This window comes from Camelina sativa, chromosome 9, assembly GCF_000633955.1.
Source record: "Camelina sativa cultivar DH55 chromosome 9, Cs, whole genome shotgun sequence".
Taxonomy (NCBI): domain Eukaryota; kingdom Viridiplantae; phylum Streptophyta; class Magnoliopsida; order Brassicales; family Brassicaceae; genus Camelina; species Camelina sativa.
In genome coordinates, this window is record NC_025693.1 from 28064289 (window position 1) to 28082897 (window position 18609).

The 18609-nt window shown below is 36.0% G+C and overlaps 6 protein-coding genes and 1 long non-coding RNA gene across 9 annotated transcripts; 4 read left to right on the forward strand and 3 right to left on the reverse strand.

Annotated features, from left to right (window-relative positions):
• On the reverse strand, nucleotides 73-2065 carry LOC104712674 (ELL-associated factor 2-like). Of its 2 annotated transcripts, none has more exons than XM_010429623.2 (4): nucleotides 1735-2065; nucleotides 1314-1645; nucleotides 1127-1169; nucleotides 73-694 (listed from the first exon to the last, which is right to left on the reverse strand). In XM_010429623.2, the coding sequence occupies exons 1-4, from the start codon at nucleotides 1850-1852 to the stop codon at nucleotides 234-236; spliced, it is 954 nt and encodes a 317-aa protein (XP_010427925.1). In that variant the 5' UTR covers nucleotides 1853-2065; the 3' UTR covers nucleotides 73-233. The 2 variants fall into 2 exon arrangements, with proteins under 2 accessions (XP_010427925.1, XP_010427924.1); XM_010429622.2 differs by having other exon boundaries at nucleotides 73-709.
• Nucleotides 2419-4240, forward strand: LOC104712675 (protein PIN-LIKES 2). Its single transcript, XM_019229412.1, has 2 exons — nucleotides 2419-2565; nucleotides 2735-4240. The coding sequence occupies exon 2, from the start codon at nucleotides 2747-2749 to the stop codon at nucleotides 4133-4135; it is 1389 nt and encodes a 462-aa protein (XP_019084957.1). The 5' UTR covers nucleotides 2419-2565; nucleotides 2735-2746; the 3' UTR covers nucleotides 4136-4240.
• On the forward strand, nucleotides 4624-5935 carry LOC104712676 (probable ribose-5-phosphate isomerase 1). 2 transcript variants are annotated; one of them, XM_019229720.1, is made up of 2 exons: nucleotides 4624-5550; nucleotides 5662-5935. In XM_019229720.1, the coding sequence occupies exons 1-2, from the start codon at nucleotides 4844-4846 to the stop codon at nucleotides 5747-5749; spliced, it is 795 nt and encodes a 264-aa protein (XP_019085265.1). In that variant the 5' UTR covers nucleotides 4624-4843; the 3' UTR covers nucleotides 5750-5935. The 2 variants fall into 2 exon arrangements, with proteins under 2 accessions (XP_019085265.1, XP_010427927.1); XM_010429625.2 differs by lacking the exon at nucleotides 5662-5935 and having other exon boundaries at nucleotides 4624-5654.
• Nucleotides 8477-11352, forward strand: LOC104712678. Its single transcript, XM_010429627.2, has 9 exons — nucleotides 8477-8826; nucleotides 9047-9225; nucleotides 9311-9504; nucleotides 9600-9884; nucleotides 9986-10044; nucleotides 10148-10184; nucleotides 10273-10344; nucleotides 10432-10753; nucleotides 10840-11352. The coding sequence occupies exons 1-9, from the start codon at nucleotides 8727-8729 to the stop codon at nucleotides 11263-11265; spliced, it is 1674 nt and encodes a 557-aa protein (XP_010427929.1). The 5' UTR covers nucleotides 8477-8726; the 3' UTR covers nucleotides 11266-11352.
• LOC104712677 (GDSL esterase/lipase 6-like) lies at nucleotides 11384-12918 on the reverse strand. The gene is given in 5 exon segments (XM_010429626.2): nucleotides 11384-11722; nucleotides 11793-12090; nucleotides 12093-12260; nucleotides 12344-12489; nucleotides 12579-12918. Coding segments are annotated over 5 exon segments (1167 nt in total). The 5' UTR covers nucleotides 12898-12918; the 3' UTR covers nucleotides 11384-11486.
• On the forward strand, nucleotides 15740-16569 carry LOC104712680 (ethylene-responsive transcription factor ERF070-like). The gene has a single exon (XM_010429629.1). The coding sequence runs from the start codon at nucleotides 15855-15857 to the stop codon at nucleotides 16392-16394; it is 540 nt and encodes a 179-aa protein (XP_010427931.1). The 5' UTR covers nucleotides 15740-15854; the 3' UTR covers nucleotides 16395-16569.
• On the reverse strand, nucleotides 17769-18602 carry LOC109126571. Its single transcript, XR_002033468.1, has 2 exons — nucleotides 18540-18602; nucleotides 17769-18135 (listed from the first exon to the last, which is right to left on the reverse strand). It is a non-coding gene; the product is annotated as an uncharacterized LOC109126571 (long non-coding RNA).

The window sequence follows — 18609 nt, forward strand, 5'->3', positions numbered from 1 at the left end:
TAATTAATTTTAATTAAAGACTGGAACAGTGTGGACAAGGACAACTTTAATACTACGACACAAGATTCTGCCTGAAATAGTAACTGGACCATATCTATGATTTATATTTTGCTACTTCAGAAAATTTTTACCCTTTTGGATCTTTCAAACCAAAATTATTGAGACAGTAAGTCTTAAATATGGAAATATTGTTTGATACCAAAGTTGTTGGAGCTGTTGTTGTTGTATTTTTGTTACACGGAGTTGACTTCATCTTCATCGTCACTACCTCCACTTCCACGGCTACTGCTTCCGCTGCTACTCTGGCCTCCACTGCCGCTTCCGCTGCTTACACTTTTGCTTCGGCCATCGCTGTCACTTCCGCTGCTGCTTCCACTGCTACTGCTTGAGCTTGAGGTTTGACCCTTTTGTTCCTGGTTCACTTGTGCTCTAAGTGCTTCTGCTGCGTTAAGACCCTTTTCTCCTTCACCGCCGCTATCGTCATCCACATCTGCAATCTCTTCTTCCGTGATGCTCAGCTGCTTGTTTAAGTTTTCCACATATTCTCCACCATCAGCATTCTCTTTCTCTACATTCTCGTTCTCTGGTGTGAATGAGCCGAATATTTCAACCAGATCGATCCGCTCATCTCCATCATCGTTCTTGTCCTCAACTGGTGAGATAGCCGATACGTTTCCAGCTACGGCAGGTTCAACTGCAACCACTTTTTCTGTTAGGTGTTAAAACTGCTACAAAAGCTCTTACAGTAAATTTTGCAAACACCAGATATAGCAATTACTGTTAATATATAAACTTGAATCAAAACTCTAATACTCCTTGCCTAGACTCCATTAATTTTATTGAAACTATACAGAACCAAGCAGTCATAGTGGCAATGACGATTAATAAAAATTACTTTGTAAGGCACATCTGTTCTGGAAGACACTTTAGTTTCTTATGTATATGCCAAACTGTGGCTGGTTGAGAAAGAGTCTAAGTTTGTTTTGTTTTAAGACTTAAGTTTTGTTCAATTTATGCAGTGTATCCTAGATTCCTCTGATCCGATTTTCGAAAAAAATATCTAGCAACAAGAAGGGACTAGAGACGCTAAATCATATTGAGAATATTGCTGCAACAAAGTTCAAACCTGAGTTCTCAGACTTCCCAATTTCGATTCTTTCCACCTCAACCTGCAGAAATTACAGAAAATAATAACGTAAACCAATAGTAGCAACATTTTATACCATCAAGCATTCAATAAATCCATAACCTGAACACAACCAAATACGATCCAATAATCAAAAACAAGTAAAAGACCCATTTTGGGAACTCACAGCCACATCTGGACGCAAACTTCTATTCACTTGCGGAGATCTAGCAGCGCGACCAACAGGAGATAACCGATGCTCAACAGACACAGCAGACTCACCAGGTGTCCTAACATGCCGCAGCTGCTTCACAGCCCGATGCATTCTCTCCAAACGAAACTTCTCCCCATCAAAAAACAAAACCGCATCGTTTTCTTTGTAATCCTCACTGCTACCTTCAAACGTAACCTTGGGTCTACCAGGTTGGTTATTCTGAAACTCAACTGAGACTCTGTTATCCTTCTTCTTGTGTAAAGTCCCTGACCTGGTCTTGTCAATAGAAGCCGGTTTGAATTCATCTGCAATTACAAAAAAAAAAAAAAGATCAAATCTTTCCTATAGAAATAACTAAATTGAACATCTTAATCGCAAAATTGGGGAAACTCACATCGCAAAGTGCAGAATTTATGGGAAGTTTCATCTTTAGCAGAGGAACCCAAGACAAGATCATACCATTGATCTGTCTTCGGAGCAGTACTAGGCTCATCATTGGAGTGATTCGACATCTTTCGGAGGACAGAATCGATCAACGATTTTGATTCAAGGCGAATCCATCATTCATCAAGAAGACGAAGATCGAAAAATCAACTCGATTGCGAAACCCGAAACAGCGGAGGACCCAGCCAGAAGTGTCGTCTCGCTGTTCACGTAGGGTTTTTGCTGATTTTTAGGGCAAGAGAAGTTTCGAAACCGGGGGATCAGAAAATTTTGGATCCGATACCCGCCGGTATATGCTTTTTAATCTTCGTAACCAGTTATATACGAACGCGTGTCAGTAGATTCTACGTGGACCTGTTTTGGTTTGTGGCAGCTATTTTATTCCCCACGTGGGTTTTTAACACAAGCCAAGCGTTCCCTTTTCTTCCGTGTTTTAAGTACCGCGGTACGATCATACGGTCCGGATTTTAAACAATTAGATAACCGATTATCAAACAGCTGTAGAGGTTAATGGGTCTAGACGTCTAGTATTGGGCTTTGTTTTTTTGTCTTGTGTTGTCGCTAGCCCAATGACTCATCTTTGACACAGAGGTTTATCTTCTTCTCTTCTTCAGAGTTCCGATGTGATAAAGAAAATAAAATATCCAAATCAAGAAGACAAGAAGAAACTTCAAGAAAACAAAATTATTGCAATCATATGGTGCATCTATCTGTTCTAGCAATCTTGTCGTCTTCCTCAGTGACAAGTTCCATGTGAAGAAGCTCCAGGTGTACTACTGTCGTATGATTTTAACCCTTCCTAAACATCTTCTTGAATCTTGATTTTTAGTTTTTAGGTCCTGATTCAAAATCCTCACTACTGTATCTCAACATTTTCTTGGGTTTTTAGTTTAATCCCAAGTTTGGTCATCTTGTTCTGTTTTTTTTTTTGTTTCAATCGTTGACTTCAGAGTGAGATCAAGATGTCAGGTTTCTCCAGTGAATTATCATCCGGGGGAAATGTTAATACTAGGGCTAAGGATATTCTCAGTGGTATTGTGCCTTTGATGAAGCTTATCTGTTTAACAGTAATAGGTCTGCTTCTTGCTCATCCCAAGACTCAATTAGTCCCTAGAGCCACGTTTAGGCTATTGAGCAAGCTTGTGTTTGCATTGTTCTTGCCTTGTTTGATCTTTACTGAGCTTGGTGAAAGCATTACCTTAGATAACATTGTTCGTTGGTGGTTTATACCGGTCAATGTGTTACTCAGTGCGGTCATAGGTTCCTTCATAGGATACTTGGTTGTCCTTATATGTCGACCTCCTCCAGAGTTCACTAGGTTTACTATTGTTATGACTGCTTTTGGAAATACTGGGAATCTCTTGTTAGCTATTGTTAGCTCGGTGTGTCACACAAAGAGCAACCCTTTTGGACCGAATTGTCACTCGAGAGGGGTTTCATATGTATCGTTTGCGCAATGGGTTGCTGTGATACTTGTGTATACTGTTGTGTATCACATGATGGAACCGCCTTTGGAGTATTATGAGGTTGTTGAGGAAGAAGGAGTTGAGATAGAGGAGATTAATGTGGAGAATCATGATGTTAGTAGGCCTCTTCTGGTTGAAGCTGAATGGCCAGGGATTGAGGACAAAGAGACAGAACACTGTAAAACTCCTTTCATTGCCAGGGTCTTCAACAGCATATCTAGTGTCTCACAGGCTTCTTTGCCTGAAATTAGTTTCGCGGGAGAAACGGGAGGCGAGAGTCCTAGCCCTAGGTCTCTTCAGTGTTTGGCTGAGCCGAGAGTAATGAGGAGAATAAGAGTTGTCGCTGAACAGACTCCAGTCAAACACATACTCCAACCTCCAACCATCGCATCTCTATTAGCGATCATCATCGGATCAGTGCCTCAGCTGAAGAGTGTTGTCTTTGGATACGATGCTCCACTTTCTTTCATCACAGATAGTTTGAATATAATGGCGAGCGCGATGGTTCCATCTGTGATGCTTGTCCTTGGTGGTATGCTCTCTGAAGGACCAAAAGAATCAACTCTTGGGTTACGTACAACGATCGGGATAACTGTTGCAAGACTCCTGGTGCTTCCTTTAGTTGGAATAGGGGTTGTAATGTCAGCTGATAAATTTGGTCTCATTTCTTCAGCAGATCCAATGTTCAAGTTTGTACTTCTATTGCAGTATTCGACTCCTAGTGCTATTTTACTTGGAGCCATCGCGAGTCTACGAGGTTACGCGGTGAGAGAGGCTTCGGCGCTTCTATTTTGGCAGCACATTTTTGCTCTGTTGTCTCTTACGTTCTATATTGTCATCTTCTTCAAACTCACCGTTGATAACACTGTCCAAGGTATGCCATAAATCAAAGTATAAAAAAAAAACAAAAACAATTCAACCCTGTTTGTAAGAATGTGATGGTATCAAATATACATTGTGTGTTGGTGAATAATAAACTCTTTTTGATGATTGTCTGATAAATTCAATGTTTAAGAAGTTTTTGTACCAAAAAAGGCATGAACCGTGCACTTGCATGATCTTAATTCCTGGCGTAAATCATCATCTTTGAATTAGAGCATCATCGTATTCACATGGCTTTAGTCTATTAGATGAGATATGCATACACGGAACAGTGACATTTGTTATAGTATTACTAGTATAATGTAAGAACAAAAGAAATCAAAAGATACGGAGGACCGTCATCATATCCAATGGTGGGGAAAGGCTGCTGTCGAGAGAGATGCTCATGGTGGGATTGGAATATGCGTGCACCTTATCGGAAAACGTGTTATTTTCTTGCAATGTGAATCTCATAGTAGTACTAGTATTAATTATTTTATCAAGATCCGATTACATTGTGTGATTTGCAAGATATTAATTACCTTAACTATAGCTAATTAACATGTGTAAAAATCAAATTCAAATACTTAAGATACCTTTTACATAAAGTCAGAAATTTCCATATCTATTAAAAATAAGAACCGTCAAATACGATTCTTCTTTTTAAGAGTCTTTATAAGAGTCTTCACAGATTTGTGCATTCGAATCACACAAACAAAGTAGTGTACAAAAATGGGTTCCGCGTTCGATCCCAATGTCACGGTCACCGAGGAACCCGCCGTCGTCGACTCGCCGCCTCTCTCAAACCTCACGCAAGAAGAGCTCAAAAGAATCGCCGGATACAAGGCCGTCGAATTCGTCGAATCTGGAATGGTCATCGGTCTCGGGACTGGCTCAACCGCTAAATACGCCGTGGCTCGTATCAGCGAGCTTCTCCGTGAAGGAAAACTAAAGGATATAATCGGAATCCCTACTTCAACCACAACTCACGAGCAGGCGGTTTCACTGGGGATTCCGTTATCCGATCTAGATTCGCACCCAATCGTAGATCTATCGATCGACGGCGCCGACGAAGTCGATCCTGCTCTGAATCTGGTGAAAGGACGCGGCGGATCGTTGCTTAGGGAGAAGATGATTGAAGGAGCGTCTAAAAAGTTCGTTGTGATTGTCGACGAATCGAAGCTCGTCAAGTACATCGGAGGAAGCGGACTCGCCGTACCGGTGGAGGTTGTTCCGTTTTGCTGCGATTTCACAAGGGGGAAACTCGAGGAGCTTTTTAAGGAAGCGGGATGTAAAGCGAAGCTTAGGATGAAGAAGAGTGGCGGAGATGCGGCGCCGGCTGTGACGGATAATGGGAATTACGTGGTGGATTTGTATTTGGAGAGAGATATCGGAGATTTAGAGGCGGCGAGTAAGGAGATACTGAGGTTTCCCGGAGTAGTGGAGCACGGGATGTTTCTGGGGATGGCGACTACGTTGATCGTCGCCGGAAAATTCGGTGTTACCGTCAAGGATAGGTTTGGGTAAAAGGGTCATTTTCGAAAATTAGNTGTGGAGCATGGGATGTTTCTCGGGATGGCGACTACGTTGATCGTCGCCGGCAAATTCGGTGTTACCGTCAAGGATAGGTTTGGGTAAAATGGTCATTTTCGAAAATTAGGGTTTATGGTTTGATTTTTGGTTTTTGGTTCTCTCTCTCTGGTTCTGTAAACCCTTTTCTCTTATTGGCTTAGAACTTTGACTTTTTTTTTTTTGTAGAACTTTGACCTTTTGTGTACTGTTTACTTGTTAGTGTTACAAACATTCCCCCGGACCTTAGACTAACGGGTATTCAAAAGGGCCAAAAACAAACAAAAGGGCTAGTTTTATAATGGGCCTTCGTTCATAGACTAACGCGTATTCAATGATAAAATCAATTTCAAATTGCATCGAATACAATTTGACAACAATGTCGGCAGCCAGACCTCGTAAACAATGAAATATTTTGCTCAAAAGTTTTTTTTGCGTTTGCGTGTATTGTGGATTTTGTGTTAAGTTTCAGATTTTAAATTTCACTATAGAATATATACTATAGAATATATACTGAAAATTATAGAATATAGAATATAATAAACTATAGAATATATACTGAAAATTTTATGAAAGCCCAGTTCATACGGAAAGGAAACAATATAATAACAAATCATCGTAATCTTGCCGTTTTATTCGACTAGTCAAGTCACTTGACTCAAGTCTATGGATCAACTATCATCTAATATTCATACATGATCATTAACTAATTCATATAATCGTGATGTCGCCTTCGCCTATATAACTCTATCGCCTTCGCTTTCGCGTAGATATTGATATCAAAGTTTTTTGTTTGACTCTAGGGTTTCATGCTCTCTCCGTCTGGCTGGTGAGGATATGGGAGTTGTATTTGTGTGTTTTGGTCGTGTTGGTATCTTCTTTTCTCCTTGTCGGTTTGCTTTTGGTTTGGCTTCAGTGTGAGGTCTATCCGGCTATGGTGGTACTTCCGATGTTTAATGGTTCTATAGAAAGCTTTGTGAGAGTCTCTCGTGCCATTGTTTAATTATAGGGTTTAGATTTCAGTTTCTCTTAAGATTTTTGCTTTTTCTTAGATTTGTGTATTTGTGTTTGATTGTAATATGTCTCCTCGTTTTTTGAGGCTTGTTTTCCTCTTTTGAACTAAAGAGTAAAGACCGCGGGAACATTCAATAGTCCGTCGCCTAAGCACCGCGAGAATATTACTTGTCGCGTCTTGTAATCTTAACTTGTAGTATTTTTTTGTGTTTATAAGTTTATTAATAAAATTCAGCCGAAAAAGAAAAGATAACAAAAGAAATTGAGAAATATATATAGGCCCTTTTCAAAATATTAATATGGAAAAATAAGTACCACGTTATGGGTTTATTTTGTCACAGAGAGCAAGAACGTTGCATCCCTAATAAAGAAAAGATTTCACACAATTTGGCTCACATGATCCTCTCACATGCTTTCCTCACGCATTTGAACCATCTTGACTCTACCAAATAACATGTTAACATGAATCACAACCAAACCAATAACGAATTGAAAATTAAACAAAATTAGAGCTAAGGATCTTAGTTTAATGTTAGAAAAAGGGATAACTTTTCATATAAGATATACACTTGTGTTTGTTTCTTTTTGATTAAAATATAAAGTAGAGACGTATGTCAAATACCAAACCCCACCCATAGTGCTTTAGGTACAAAAATTGTAATCAGCTTTTTTGTTATATAGTTCTTTGTTAGTTTTAAAATATCCAAAAATAGTTTCATATGAAAATAAAGGCATTAGAGTAAACACTTTAATTGTTTAATTGCCGACGTCAAAAGAAAACAAAAGAAAAAAGAGTTTTGTTTCCGTCACTGTCTTGAAAATATTTGCCGTCACTAAGGAAGAGTCTAAAAAAGTCTTGAGATCCCATACCCTTAACCGCAAGTTATGCTAGTAAAATTCAAAGTCTTAAAAGCCAACGTCCAAAAGCAAATACTACTAATTATTTAACAATATACAAAACACCAACAATGACTTTTTTCGTGTAAAATTACTTGGAAACACATCATGTATGAACATTCTCTGTTACGTAACGTAACTCTACTCTTGAAGACAACCTAAAATACCAAAATACTCATACGTGACATAGAAACACAATCCATGTGACCATTATTGTACTAAACCCAATTTAGTCAAGTTTACATAAAATTAGGTACTTCAGATGAATTGTATGGACACAAAACAATGCATGATTATGAAATGAAATTAATACAAATTTCTAACTAAGAAAAAAAAAAAAACACATGAGTATACATACAATAATGGTCCAAATCCAATCAATGAACCGTCACGATTAAAGGTCCACACGTGGCTACAGAACAAAGAGCCACTAAAGACACCGAGACTGAAGGGGAGGGACGCCACAACTCACGTTACGTTAACTTAATAAGATTTAGATCCATCGAGTCATGTCACCAAAAATTTAATTTCTTTCTAAAACAACCCATGCCATTAACAGAATAATAACGAAATCATCATTATTTGTTGCCAAAAAAAGCCAAAATCTTCTTGATTATCACCATTTAATTTGATTAAGATACAAAATCTGATTTCTCCTTATCATAAAAACAAACCCAAAATATGCTACCAAATTAGTACCTAAACAAATCCTAATCTAGCTAAAGTTTGTTATACAACAACATAACTAGGAAAAAAATCCATAAAATCTTGACTAGTTTTTGTAATTATCAAACAAAGGAGTGCGTGTGAAAAATCGTATAAATAAGTAAATTAAGTGTGAAAACAAGAAAAGTGGTAAAGGACAAAAGAGAGAGTAAAGGTGCCTAACTAATAAAAGCACTCTTCTCCTTTTTCTCTTTCTCTTTCTTAGCTCAAAGCGTGATAGAGAGAGACACGGCGTAAGCGCGGGTGATAAGATAAATCTCATCTCCGCACCCGCGTTCTCAGAGCTTGTTCTTCTTCAACAATGGCCGCTTCTCCGATCTGATTTCGCTACCTCCTCTCTCATGACTCGAACCAACTCGTTTCCATCCCTCGGCGTTTTCATCATACACCAGTGACTGAGGAAAAGAAGATGAACTTCATTATTATCCTCTCCGTCGTCGTTTTTGTTTCTCTCGGTTCCGTTGTTGATTCATCATCCTCCTCACAGGATCCTCTCAAACTCATCTTAGGTTTCTCTCCCTTCTCTTCCTATCTGGATTTTGTTTTGTTGCACGCTGATGCGATTTTTTTCACGTTTCTGGGATTTTGTAGTATAGTCTCGGTTTCAGAATTAACTATATGTGAATGCTTCTTCTGTTTTTGTTAAACGATCCGCTAAAATCCGAAACTAGTCGCTTCGTATTCTGAATTATGTGATTTTGGTTTTTTTTTTGCTGCAAAATTGATCAGGTTCACCTAATTTTGGATGGAAAGGTGGAATCTCGTTAGCACCAGGACCTTCATCATCTGATGATGTAGTCTCTGATTACCTAGTCTTAGCAGCTCATAGAACCAAGAGACCTGACATTCTCAAAGCTTTTAAGCCTTACCTTGGCGGCTGGAACATCACTAATAATCACTATTGGGCTGTAAGTTGATGATCATCTCCAATTTTTTTTTCCAACTTTGTTAATTAGATTCTAGGATCTGCTTGTAATCGCTATATATTTTCAGTCTGTTGGATTTACAGGTGCTCCTGGTTTCATTCTAGCTGTTATCTGGCTCTTGTCTTTTGGCTCTCTTCTTGTTGTCTATCATTGCTTTAAATGGAGAGTTTGTGATAAAGCCAAAGGATCATCATCATCATCGCCATTCGATTCAAGAAGAATCTGTTTCATTTTGTTGATAGTGTTTACTTGTGTTGCAGCGTAATTATCTCAACTCGCTCCCCCTCATTCGTTTTTTTTTGGTTGTTCTGTGTCATTTGTTTCTGAGATTGGAGACTGGTTTTTTTGTTTTGCAGGGTTGGATGTATTCTTTTATCTGTTGGACAGGATAAGTTTCATACTGAAGCTATGCATACTCTTAAGTATGTGGTGAATCAGTCAGACTATACTGTGGAGATTCTCCAGAATGTGACTCAATATCTCTCGCTTGCGAAAACGATCAACGTGACAGCGATTTCTATTCCGTCGAATGTAATGGATGAGATTGACAAGTTGAATGTCAATCTCAACACTGCAGCAGTAACACTGGAAGAGAAAACAACAGATAATGCTGCTAAGATTAAGAGAGTTTTTTATGCTGTGTAAGTTGCCCTGTGTTGTATTGTGGAGCTGAATGGTAACTAATTTATAGATTAACAGGGGAAACAGTGTTAATACTAACTCTGTTTATGTACATATTCAGGCGATCAGCTTTGATCACGGTCGCTACTGTGATGCTCATCCTTTCTTTTCTTGGTCTATGTAAGTCCAGTTGATGTTGATTTGGTTCTTTGGTTATTCCCTTTTGAATAGCTGTGGCATCCACTTGACTTTAACTTTTTATCTGTTATTTGCGTTATTACAGTGCTCTCTGTCCTCCGCCACCAACATGTTGTTCATATGTGAGCCTTTTAAACTCTCATTTTTCTTTAATTTCTAGTGGTTTAAGATAAATAGAAACCTGACTAATGGGGATGTATATGATGATAGATTCGTGGTGAGCGGGTGGATACTGGTGGCTGTGACATTTGTTCTCTGTGGAGTCTTTCTGATCCTAAACAAGTAAGATTTTTCTGTTCAATTGTTTGTTTTCCCTTGATCCTAAACTCACAGATGTAGTTAACTAAATGTCATTGTTTTGGTGTCCAGTGCAATTTCAGATACGTGTGTAGCCATGAAGGAGTGGGTTGATCATCCACACGCAGAAACAGCTCTCAGCAGCATCCTCCCATGCGTTGATCAGCAAACCACAAACCAGACTCTTGCACAGAGTAAAGTTGTCATCAACAGCATCGTCACCGTTGTAAACACTTTTGTGTATGCCGTCGCCAACACAAACCCATCTCCAGGTCAAGAGCGTTATTACAATCAGTCTGGACCTCCCATGCCTCCTTTGTGCATCCCGTTTGATGGAAACATGGAAGATCGCCAGTGCTCGCCTTGGGAGTTGTCGGTAGAAAATGCATCATCGGTACTATACAACTCATCTATCTTTGTATATCTTGAACAAAACACCACCAGGTCTAAGACATGTCTTAATAAACTTCTTTTTTTCAGGTCTGGGAGAATTACATATGCGAGGTTACACAATCCGGAATCTGCACCACCGTGGGAAGAATAACACCTTCCACCTTTGGACAGTTGGTAGCAGCTGTGAATGAGAGCTACGCTCTTGAGCATTACACGCCTCCGTTGCTTAGCTTCCGAGATTGCAACTTTGTTAGGGATACATTTATGAGTATTACCTCAGATTACTGTAAACCATTGGAGCGTAATCTGAGGATTGTAAACGCAGGACTCGCACTGATCTCCGTGGGAGTGTTACTCTGCCTGGTGCTATGGATATTCTATGCAAACCGCCCCCAAAGGGAGGAAGTGTTTGCGGATCCACACCCTCAACTAAAAGACGGTAGCTTTGGTAATGGCTTGGATAATCATCATCACTCAGATGACGGAACTAAGATTTCTGTAGAATGCGTATAGTAAACAGGTATAGATAGTAGATAGAATCAGATATTAATATTGTATTTCATAAAGATATGAAAAGAACAATAAAAACATTTTGTAGCATTCATGTTACATTAGAAGAAGAGGAAGAGACTAGAAGTGAAGCGAAGTTTCACTTTCTGGCTTTTGTTTTCAGAATGATCAGAACACAAACTCATCATGATTCATGAACGATCCATTACAAGCAGAGAGGAGGTTTAAAATGTGATGTTGTTGGTAGCAAGAGCCATGAGATTAAACGGTCTGATCTGGTTTTTGTTTCCATTCCACAAAGCTTGTGACATGAGATTGTAAGTGCGCTCTGTTGGATGATAAAAATCCCAAAACAAAAACTCATCTGGGTTATTGCAAATCTTGTATCCTTCTCTTCCACACTGCATCAATCCACCCAGTGTCCCGTTCCCACAACATGCGTTTGACACATCCGTAAACCCTTTAACAAAAGCATGATTTAGCTTTCGGATTGTAAAGTTTCAAAGATAGCATTTAGTTATAAACTTTACCGTAACGAGCAGGGAATGTTTGGAATCTGTGAGTGATACCATACACAGCTCCAAACACCGCTATGACTCCAGGGTACTTAGTAGGGATTATGTTCACTATATCTTCAAGTCTTGTATTGTACATCTTGGCCATAACATTCATCTTACCGAAGCATTTATTGGTTGGTGCATTAGGAAGCATGGCTCTTGCAGGGACACAGCCCACAGGACCTAAGGAGAAGACAGCAATGCGTCGTGCGCCTAGTTTGTAGATCTGATCAATCGTTTTGTTCACTTGGTCTAACATTGAGTTCACATATAGGCGTCTGGAGAAAGGGTAGGAGTTTGGAACGGAAGGAAGTAATTGAAGATGTCGTTGGAACCAGTCTCCAACAAGAAGAGAGATTCTTGGATTATAGATTTATCGATATGGTTTTGCTCTACTAGTGTCTGAAATTGCTGAAGCTGGATTTGGATCGGTGTCACGCCCTACATTTCACATGTGTGATTAACAAGTGATTCACAAATCACAAGAAACAAACATTTTATCATATTTAAAGCGAGATATTTACCATGAATTTGTTGGTATCAAACAAGAGACCACTACCAGCACTAGCAAAGTTAATGCCATTTGAAGGGACTTTGCTCGTAGTTCCGTTCAAGATTTGATACTGCAATTCTAAGAATGGTTTCTGTAACGGAAGGCCTACAAATTCAGCTGCAATTAACGGGTCAAGAAAAAGAGAAGAGGTTAAGGTGCCTTGCGTAAGAAGAAATCTTAAAAAAAAGATGATGATGATTTGTTACAGATGAAGTCAGCGACTGTTCTTCCGTTGGTGAACCTCCCAGTGGGACGGTGGAAGAAGGAAGAACCGTAAGGAGGAAAATCAGCCTGAGCGGTGCAGTTTTTGTTGTAATGGTTGTTTCCGGCGTCGAAGATGGAATCACCAAATGTGAAGATGGCAGGAACGGTGGAAGAAGACTTGGCCAGAGCCACCGGAGAGGCTAGAAGGAGGAAAGCGAGGAGGAAGATGAGTAAGTCCATTGAACAACGAACAAGAAGATATGTGACAAATGAAACTGTAGAGATTATATACATTATATTTATATATCGAGATTGAGGCATATAAAACCGAAACGGAAGGCAAGAGCATTGTTCATGTTTCTGTACTTTCTCTTCGGTGTGATTAAAGTTTCTAACTTGTTCCTAATTTCCCGCTTCTTATTACACCGTTAAATCCCCTGCCAAGAATGAATATTTGGAGAGAAAACTAAAAAGAGAGGCCCATACGAGATACGGCCCATTTAAAATTGCTAGAATTATCGTGGTTTTTCTTTTCAACAATTGGAAGAATGAATATTAATTTTAATTTCCTGCTTGATTTTATATTTTTAATTCTTAACATTTTTATTTATTAATTATAATATGAATATTAGAACAATTTACTGCTTGACTTTATCATGTTAATCCTTAAATTTTCGATTTATTATTTATGATAATTCTTGACATTTTACTATTTTTGTCCCAAAATAACAACACTTGCATGATAATCCTTAAGTTAACTCATATCAATTCTAGGACAGAACTAATTTTCTACTAACGTTATCCGTCTCCTTAATTCTATAAAATGGATATGAGACTTTTTCTTTTCAACCTCAAAAGTAAAAAATAGACACTAGAAATATAATTTTTTTGCTTGGAATTTTGTTCAGGCTTTGTTCAGATCATTTATACATTTATTTATATGTTTGGATTCGATGATGTTTCTTGAATTCAAATAATTATGTAAAATTATAAAAGAAAAAGAATATGTATAAATAAATATCAAATATTAAAATGATATATGATTTTCGACTAATGCTTGCAATTACATAAATTCATGTTATTTTTACCACTACGAATATATAATATTTTGAATTAGATACAAAGCTGATGACATTATTTACCAAATGGTTTAATATGTCATTAGTCATATTTAAATGTTGATGATAAATACTAAGGGAAATTTTATGTTTAGTAAATTTCTAGCCCACATTAATATCTATCGTAATCTTTTGTATTTAACCAAGCGTTCGTAGCTCAACTAGTAAAGAATCTCTGGCAAACTACTCTTTTAGTTTAGTAACTAGATTAAGATCCGCGCTAAAGCACATGTTGAAATTCATTTTATTTATATTGTAATTTTTATATAAAATATAATTTATGTGATTGTTTTTAAAAGTTTTTTTGAATAAAACATTATGCAACAAAATCATATGCTAAATATGATGACTTGAAAAAGACAACATATTTTGTAAGTTTTATATTGTTAATGATTCTAGATAATTACCATGCTATAGCACTGATTAAATTTTAATTTATATAAAATTTTGTAGATTTTGTATGTATGTGATGTGATTTCAACAATGTATATTCTACATCATGACTTGAATGTCATTATAAGACATAATTTTGTAAATTTAATTTTTAAAAAGCGAGTTATTATATTATGAGAAATTTAATATATTGTTTACTTTTTTTTTTAATATACTTGGTTTCTTGAAATTCTTTCATATTATAGTGACATATTATTGACATTGCTATAACAAATCAATTTAGAGTGTTTATAGTTTCTAACTTTCATATCAAGTTTCCCTATTTTAAAAATATTTCAAAATAAATTATTTTAATTTTATTATATTATATAAAATTTAAAAATCCAACAGAAAAATATGAAATTGAATTTAAATGTTCAAATTTTGACTCGTTACTCAGTCAAAATTTTAATTCAATAGATATTTTTTTTAAAGAATAATATTACTAAAACTTGAATATTTTATAGATTGAACAATTTATATTTTTTTTTAAAAATACAACTTATGGTATATCCGGAAATAAAACTATTTTTTAATTATAATAAATAATATGTTAATTTATTTGTTTCACAAAATAAACTCATATATAAAAATAAGAGGTGAAGTATAATGATAATTAATAAATTAATATGTTAAGTTAGATATCAAAAGATTTTAATATGGATGAATAATTTAATAAAGGAAATTAATATGGTAAGTTAAATGATATCAAATGATTTTTTAGATTCTCTTTAAGATTTTCGGAAATAAATTAAAGTTGCACCCACTATTTAACTTATAACCAATTAATCTATCAATTAATGTATAACTTATTTGTAACCAACTTATTAAAATTATATAGTCTACAAAACAATGTTGTGTACTTCCGTTTTATTATAAAGGGGATTCAAAAAATTACACCATTTTTGAATCTAGTGTATTTATTAATTGTTTGTGAATTTTAACATTTATTGTTAGTTTTCGATTAGTCTTTGATGACCATCACGCAAAACACCTCCGGCCGTTGTTAATAATTTATTTGATTATTAATATTTATTTTTGATAAAATAATAAGACAGTAATTTTTTTAGAATCCACATGTAAAAAACATAGTCACATTAATATAATAAATTAATAATTATATAAATTTATACATATATACATAAGTTGATATATTAAGTTATTAACATATGGGTTTTTTATTAAATTTTCACATGGAGTTCATCTCTATAAAACAAAAAGTTTTGTTATATTATAATCAAATTAAAATGTTGCAGTATATACTCTATTAACATGTCATAAAAATAAGCAATATTTTTTTATCATTTTCAATTTTAAAATATGCATAATTTTTATAGTATTATAAGCTTTTAAAATAAGATAATTGAGGTCGTTAATCATAAATTTGAGTTTATGTATATCATGTGTATAGTTGAATTTATCAATAGTATTTGTAATTTAAAAAAAAAAATCTAAATATTATAATTTCAATTCTAAAACTATAAAAATTATTAATATATGGAGATAATGTACTATATATACAAAAAAAAAAGTTAAAAAAACAAATGAAGGCATCAGAAAAAAATTCAAAAAGAGATTCTGAAAGAATAAAAACATATTCGGTGGGAATATAATTTTTTCACAAATTCCCAAAGCGGAGAGAGAGAGAGAGTGAGAGTGAGATAGAGCCCAAATGCCTTCCCTTTTTAGGGGAGACGAAGACGAAACCCTAATTTCCCCAATTTCACTATGAAGCGAATCATCAGAATCTCTTTCACCGACGCCGAAGCCACCGATTCTTCAAGCGACGAAGAAGAGACGGAGAATCGTGTAGGAGGAGGAGGATCCCAAACCACTCGCCGCCGTGGGAAGCGTCTCGTCAAGGAGATCGTAATCGATCCTCCCGATTCCGCCGATGATAAACTCGCCGTCTGCAAAACACGGTTCAAAATCAGGATCCCGGCTGAATTTCTCGCGACGCCGGCGGCGAAGACGAAGGAGAGGAAGAAGTATCGCGGAGTGAGGCAGAGACCGTGGGGGAAATGGGTGGCGGAGATCAGATGTGGTCGAGGAGGAAGAGGAGGAGGAGGAGAAGGAGTATGTAATAAAGGACGACGAGGTGATCGTCTATGGTTGGGTACTTTCAACACTGCGGAAGAAGCTGCTCTTGCTTACGATAACGCAGCGATTCAGCTGATTGGACCTAACGCGCCGACTAATTTTGGTTTTCCGGCGGAGAATCAAGAGGTGGTTGGAGGAGGAGTATCCGACGTTGCTAGAGGCGCGTGAAGATAGCTTTTGTTTTAGTTTTTTTTTTTTTAAGCTTTCGTCTTTTGTAAATTCATCTTCGTCCTCCTGATGTTTGTTTGTGATGTGATATGAATCTATGATGAGTGAGAGGTCCTCTGTTTCTGTTTCTGTTTCTGTTTCTCTGTTGTTGTAATGTATATATTTGTTGGCATTATCGACGGATTTGAATAAATAAATAAATAATCTGATATTTGAATTTGATGATGGTTTGACCAAACCAAACATATACCGAATGTTTCGGTTTATGATTTTAGGATCAAGTTTGAACCAAGAGTGATTTAGTCTATTTAAATAAAACTAGGATAGTATCCGCCTATGCCGCGAGATTGTTTGTTGTTTTAAATTATTTTATGGTTAATTTTTGTTATGTTGTTTGTAATTAAAAATCATTGTTTTTACTTTTTTGATCAACAAATTAAAAATCATTGTTAATATTGATTTTAACAATGTTCATTTGTAATATTTTTGTTTTTAAGTTTTTATTATTAATTTTTGGTGGTGTTAAAAAAAATTATTTTTGTGAAATCTTAGACTTGATGAATTTTGTTTTTTCTTATATTAGGATGCATTGGTGGACCATTATTATTGCTAGATGTTTGGTTTATTTAAATGAAATCAAGTTTGATGGTTTATATTGATTATGCTTTTTATTATTGGTAGAACAGCTAAATCACATTGTGTATGTATTGTAAAATACATATTTGTATTTAAAAGAACGGTTTTTTATATAACATTACGGTCAATGAGATTTTAAATGGGAAAATAGTTGTTTGGAATAGCTGAGATGTTATTTTTCCTGACTTAATTTTTTTCTGTTTCTTTGTAATCTTCACCTGCATTTTATTTTTATTTAATTTTGGTTAGTACTGTAGAAATTTAATGGGGTAAATTATTAATTTTGTGTTGTTTATTGGTTTGGGGAATTAATACATGTGTCTTTGTATTGGAGATTATCGAATACTTCTTTGTAAACGACATTTTTGATTGATGCCTTCTTTTCTTTGTTAAATCCAGCGCTCCAAACATCTGACAGACTTGGATAGGAAAAAGAAAAATTCAGTGGGCTTATCGGTCCTATATGCCTTCTAAAATTCTGATTAATGGGGTTGGATTCATTTGTTATGGTTGCTTAATTTCATTTATTAACGCATCATCACATGAGCATAATTAGGAAGACACTCAACTAAGGATTTTGGGTGGCAAAGCTAAGCATAAGAAATACAACTGAAAGGGAACAACTCTAAGATTAATCTCATCAGTATATGGTTATGATATAGTAATACGGTAATACTGATATCTTTAATTTCACGCAAACACAACAATAGAAATTGAAAGGTAAACTACTAATAAAAATCAGGCCATGAATGTCGACTAAATAAATAGATATATCCAATGAATAGAAAAAATGGTATCAGATGAGATGATACATACCCTTTTAGGTGCATGGTCCAAAACAATGATGGTATCTCTTCTTTCTCTAATTTAAAAACAAAGTCTATCAAAACTGCCTTTGTGACACCATTTGTTCCTGATACGTTCTGGCAGGGCAAATAAACCGACATGAAGCTGAACCATATTCCATTTCGCCAGTCATTGCGCTTGTGCTAGAGGAACATGATTCCAGACGTTTCTGCATTTTCTCTTCATCAGCCTGCATTTCCTTATGCCTTATCCTTATTTTGGTTTCTATAACCCGTTGCTCTTCCTGCAAAAGGATACACTGATTTGAAGAGAGAGAGTGAGTGTTGGCTTAAACATACTCATTCAATAACATGACCGGTTTCCGTATGTATAACGAAAGATCTGCAACATTTCATTGTACATTCATATCTGTAAAACAAAACAACAATGGAATTCATCAAACTTGATAGTCAAACAGAATGCCATAAAACTTGATAGTTCGAATCTTATACTATAATACAATTGAAGCTCAACTGATACCAAACAAGAAATTTTCAAAATGCAAAACACTCTGTTGACATAACCAATTGGATCCAAATAACTTAACAAGATTCTTCTAGCTAAAAGAACATTTGGAGCTTATCATTCTGTTTCTCAACTTCAAACCCAACAGAAGAAAAAACAAGTTGAATACGAAAAAATGAGTTAAAATCATTTCATTACCAAATACTTGCTGAGGAGTCGAACGCTTAGTGGGATCAGGTTCCAACATCTGCTTCACAAGGCTCTTTGA

Excerpts from the sequence above, each read along its gene's own strand:
- LOC104712676 (XM_019229720.1), top strand. The coding sequence starts at position 4,844 with ATGGGTTCCGCGTTCGATCCCAATGTCACGGTCACCGAGGAACCCGCC.
- LOC104712674 (XM_010429622.2), bottom strand. The coding sequence starts at position 1,852 with ATGTCGAATCACTCCAATGATGAGCCTAGTACTGCTCCGAAGACAGAT. Across the intron at positions 1,646-1,734 it reads TAAATTCTGCACTTTGCGAT|ATGAATTCAAACCGGCTTCT; the intron begins GTGAGTTTCCCC and ends TTGTAATTGCAG. Across the intron at positions 710-1,126 it reads TGGGAAGTCTGAGAACTCAG|AAAAAGTGGTTGCAGTTGAA; the intron begins GTTTGAACTTTG and ends AACACCTAACAG.
- LOC104712680 (XM_010429629.1), top strand. The coding sequence starts at position 15,855 with ATGAAGCGAATCATCAGAATCTCTTTCACCGACGCCGAAGCCACCGAT.
- LOC104712678 (XM_010429627.2), top strand. The coding sequence starts at position 8,727 with ATGAACTTCATTATTATCCTCTCCGTCGTCGTTTTTGTTTCTCTCGGT. Across the intron at positions 10,045-10,147 it reads CCTTTCTTTTCTTGGTCTAT|TGCTCTCTGTCCTCCGCCAC; the intron begins GTAAGTCCAGTT and ends GCGTTATTACAG. Across the intron at positions 10,185-10,272 it reads CACCAACATGTTGTTCATAT|ATTCGTGGTGAGCGGGTGGA; the intron begins GTGAGCCTTTTA and ends ATATGATGATAG.
- LOC104712675 (XM_019229412.1), top strand. The coding sequence starts at position 2,747 with ATGTCAGGTTTCTCCAGTGAATTATCATCCGGGGGAAATGTTAATACT.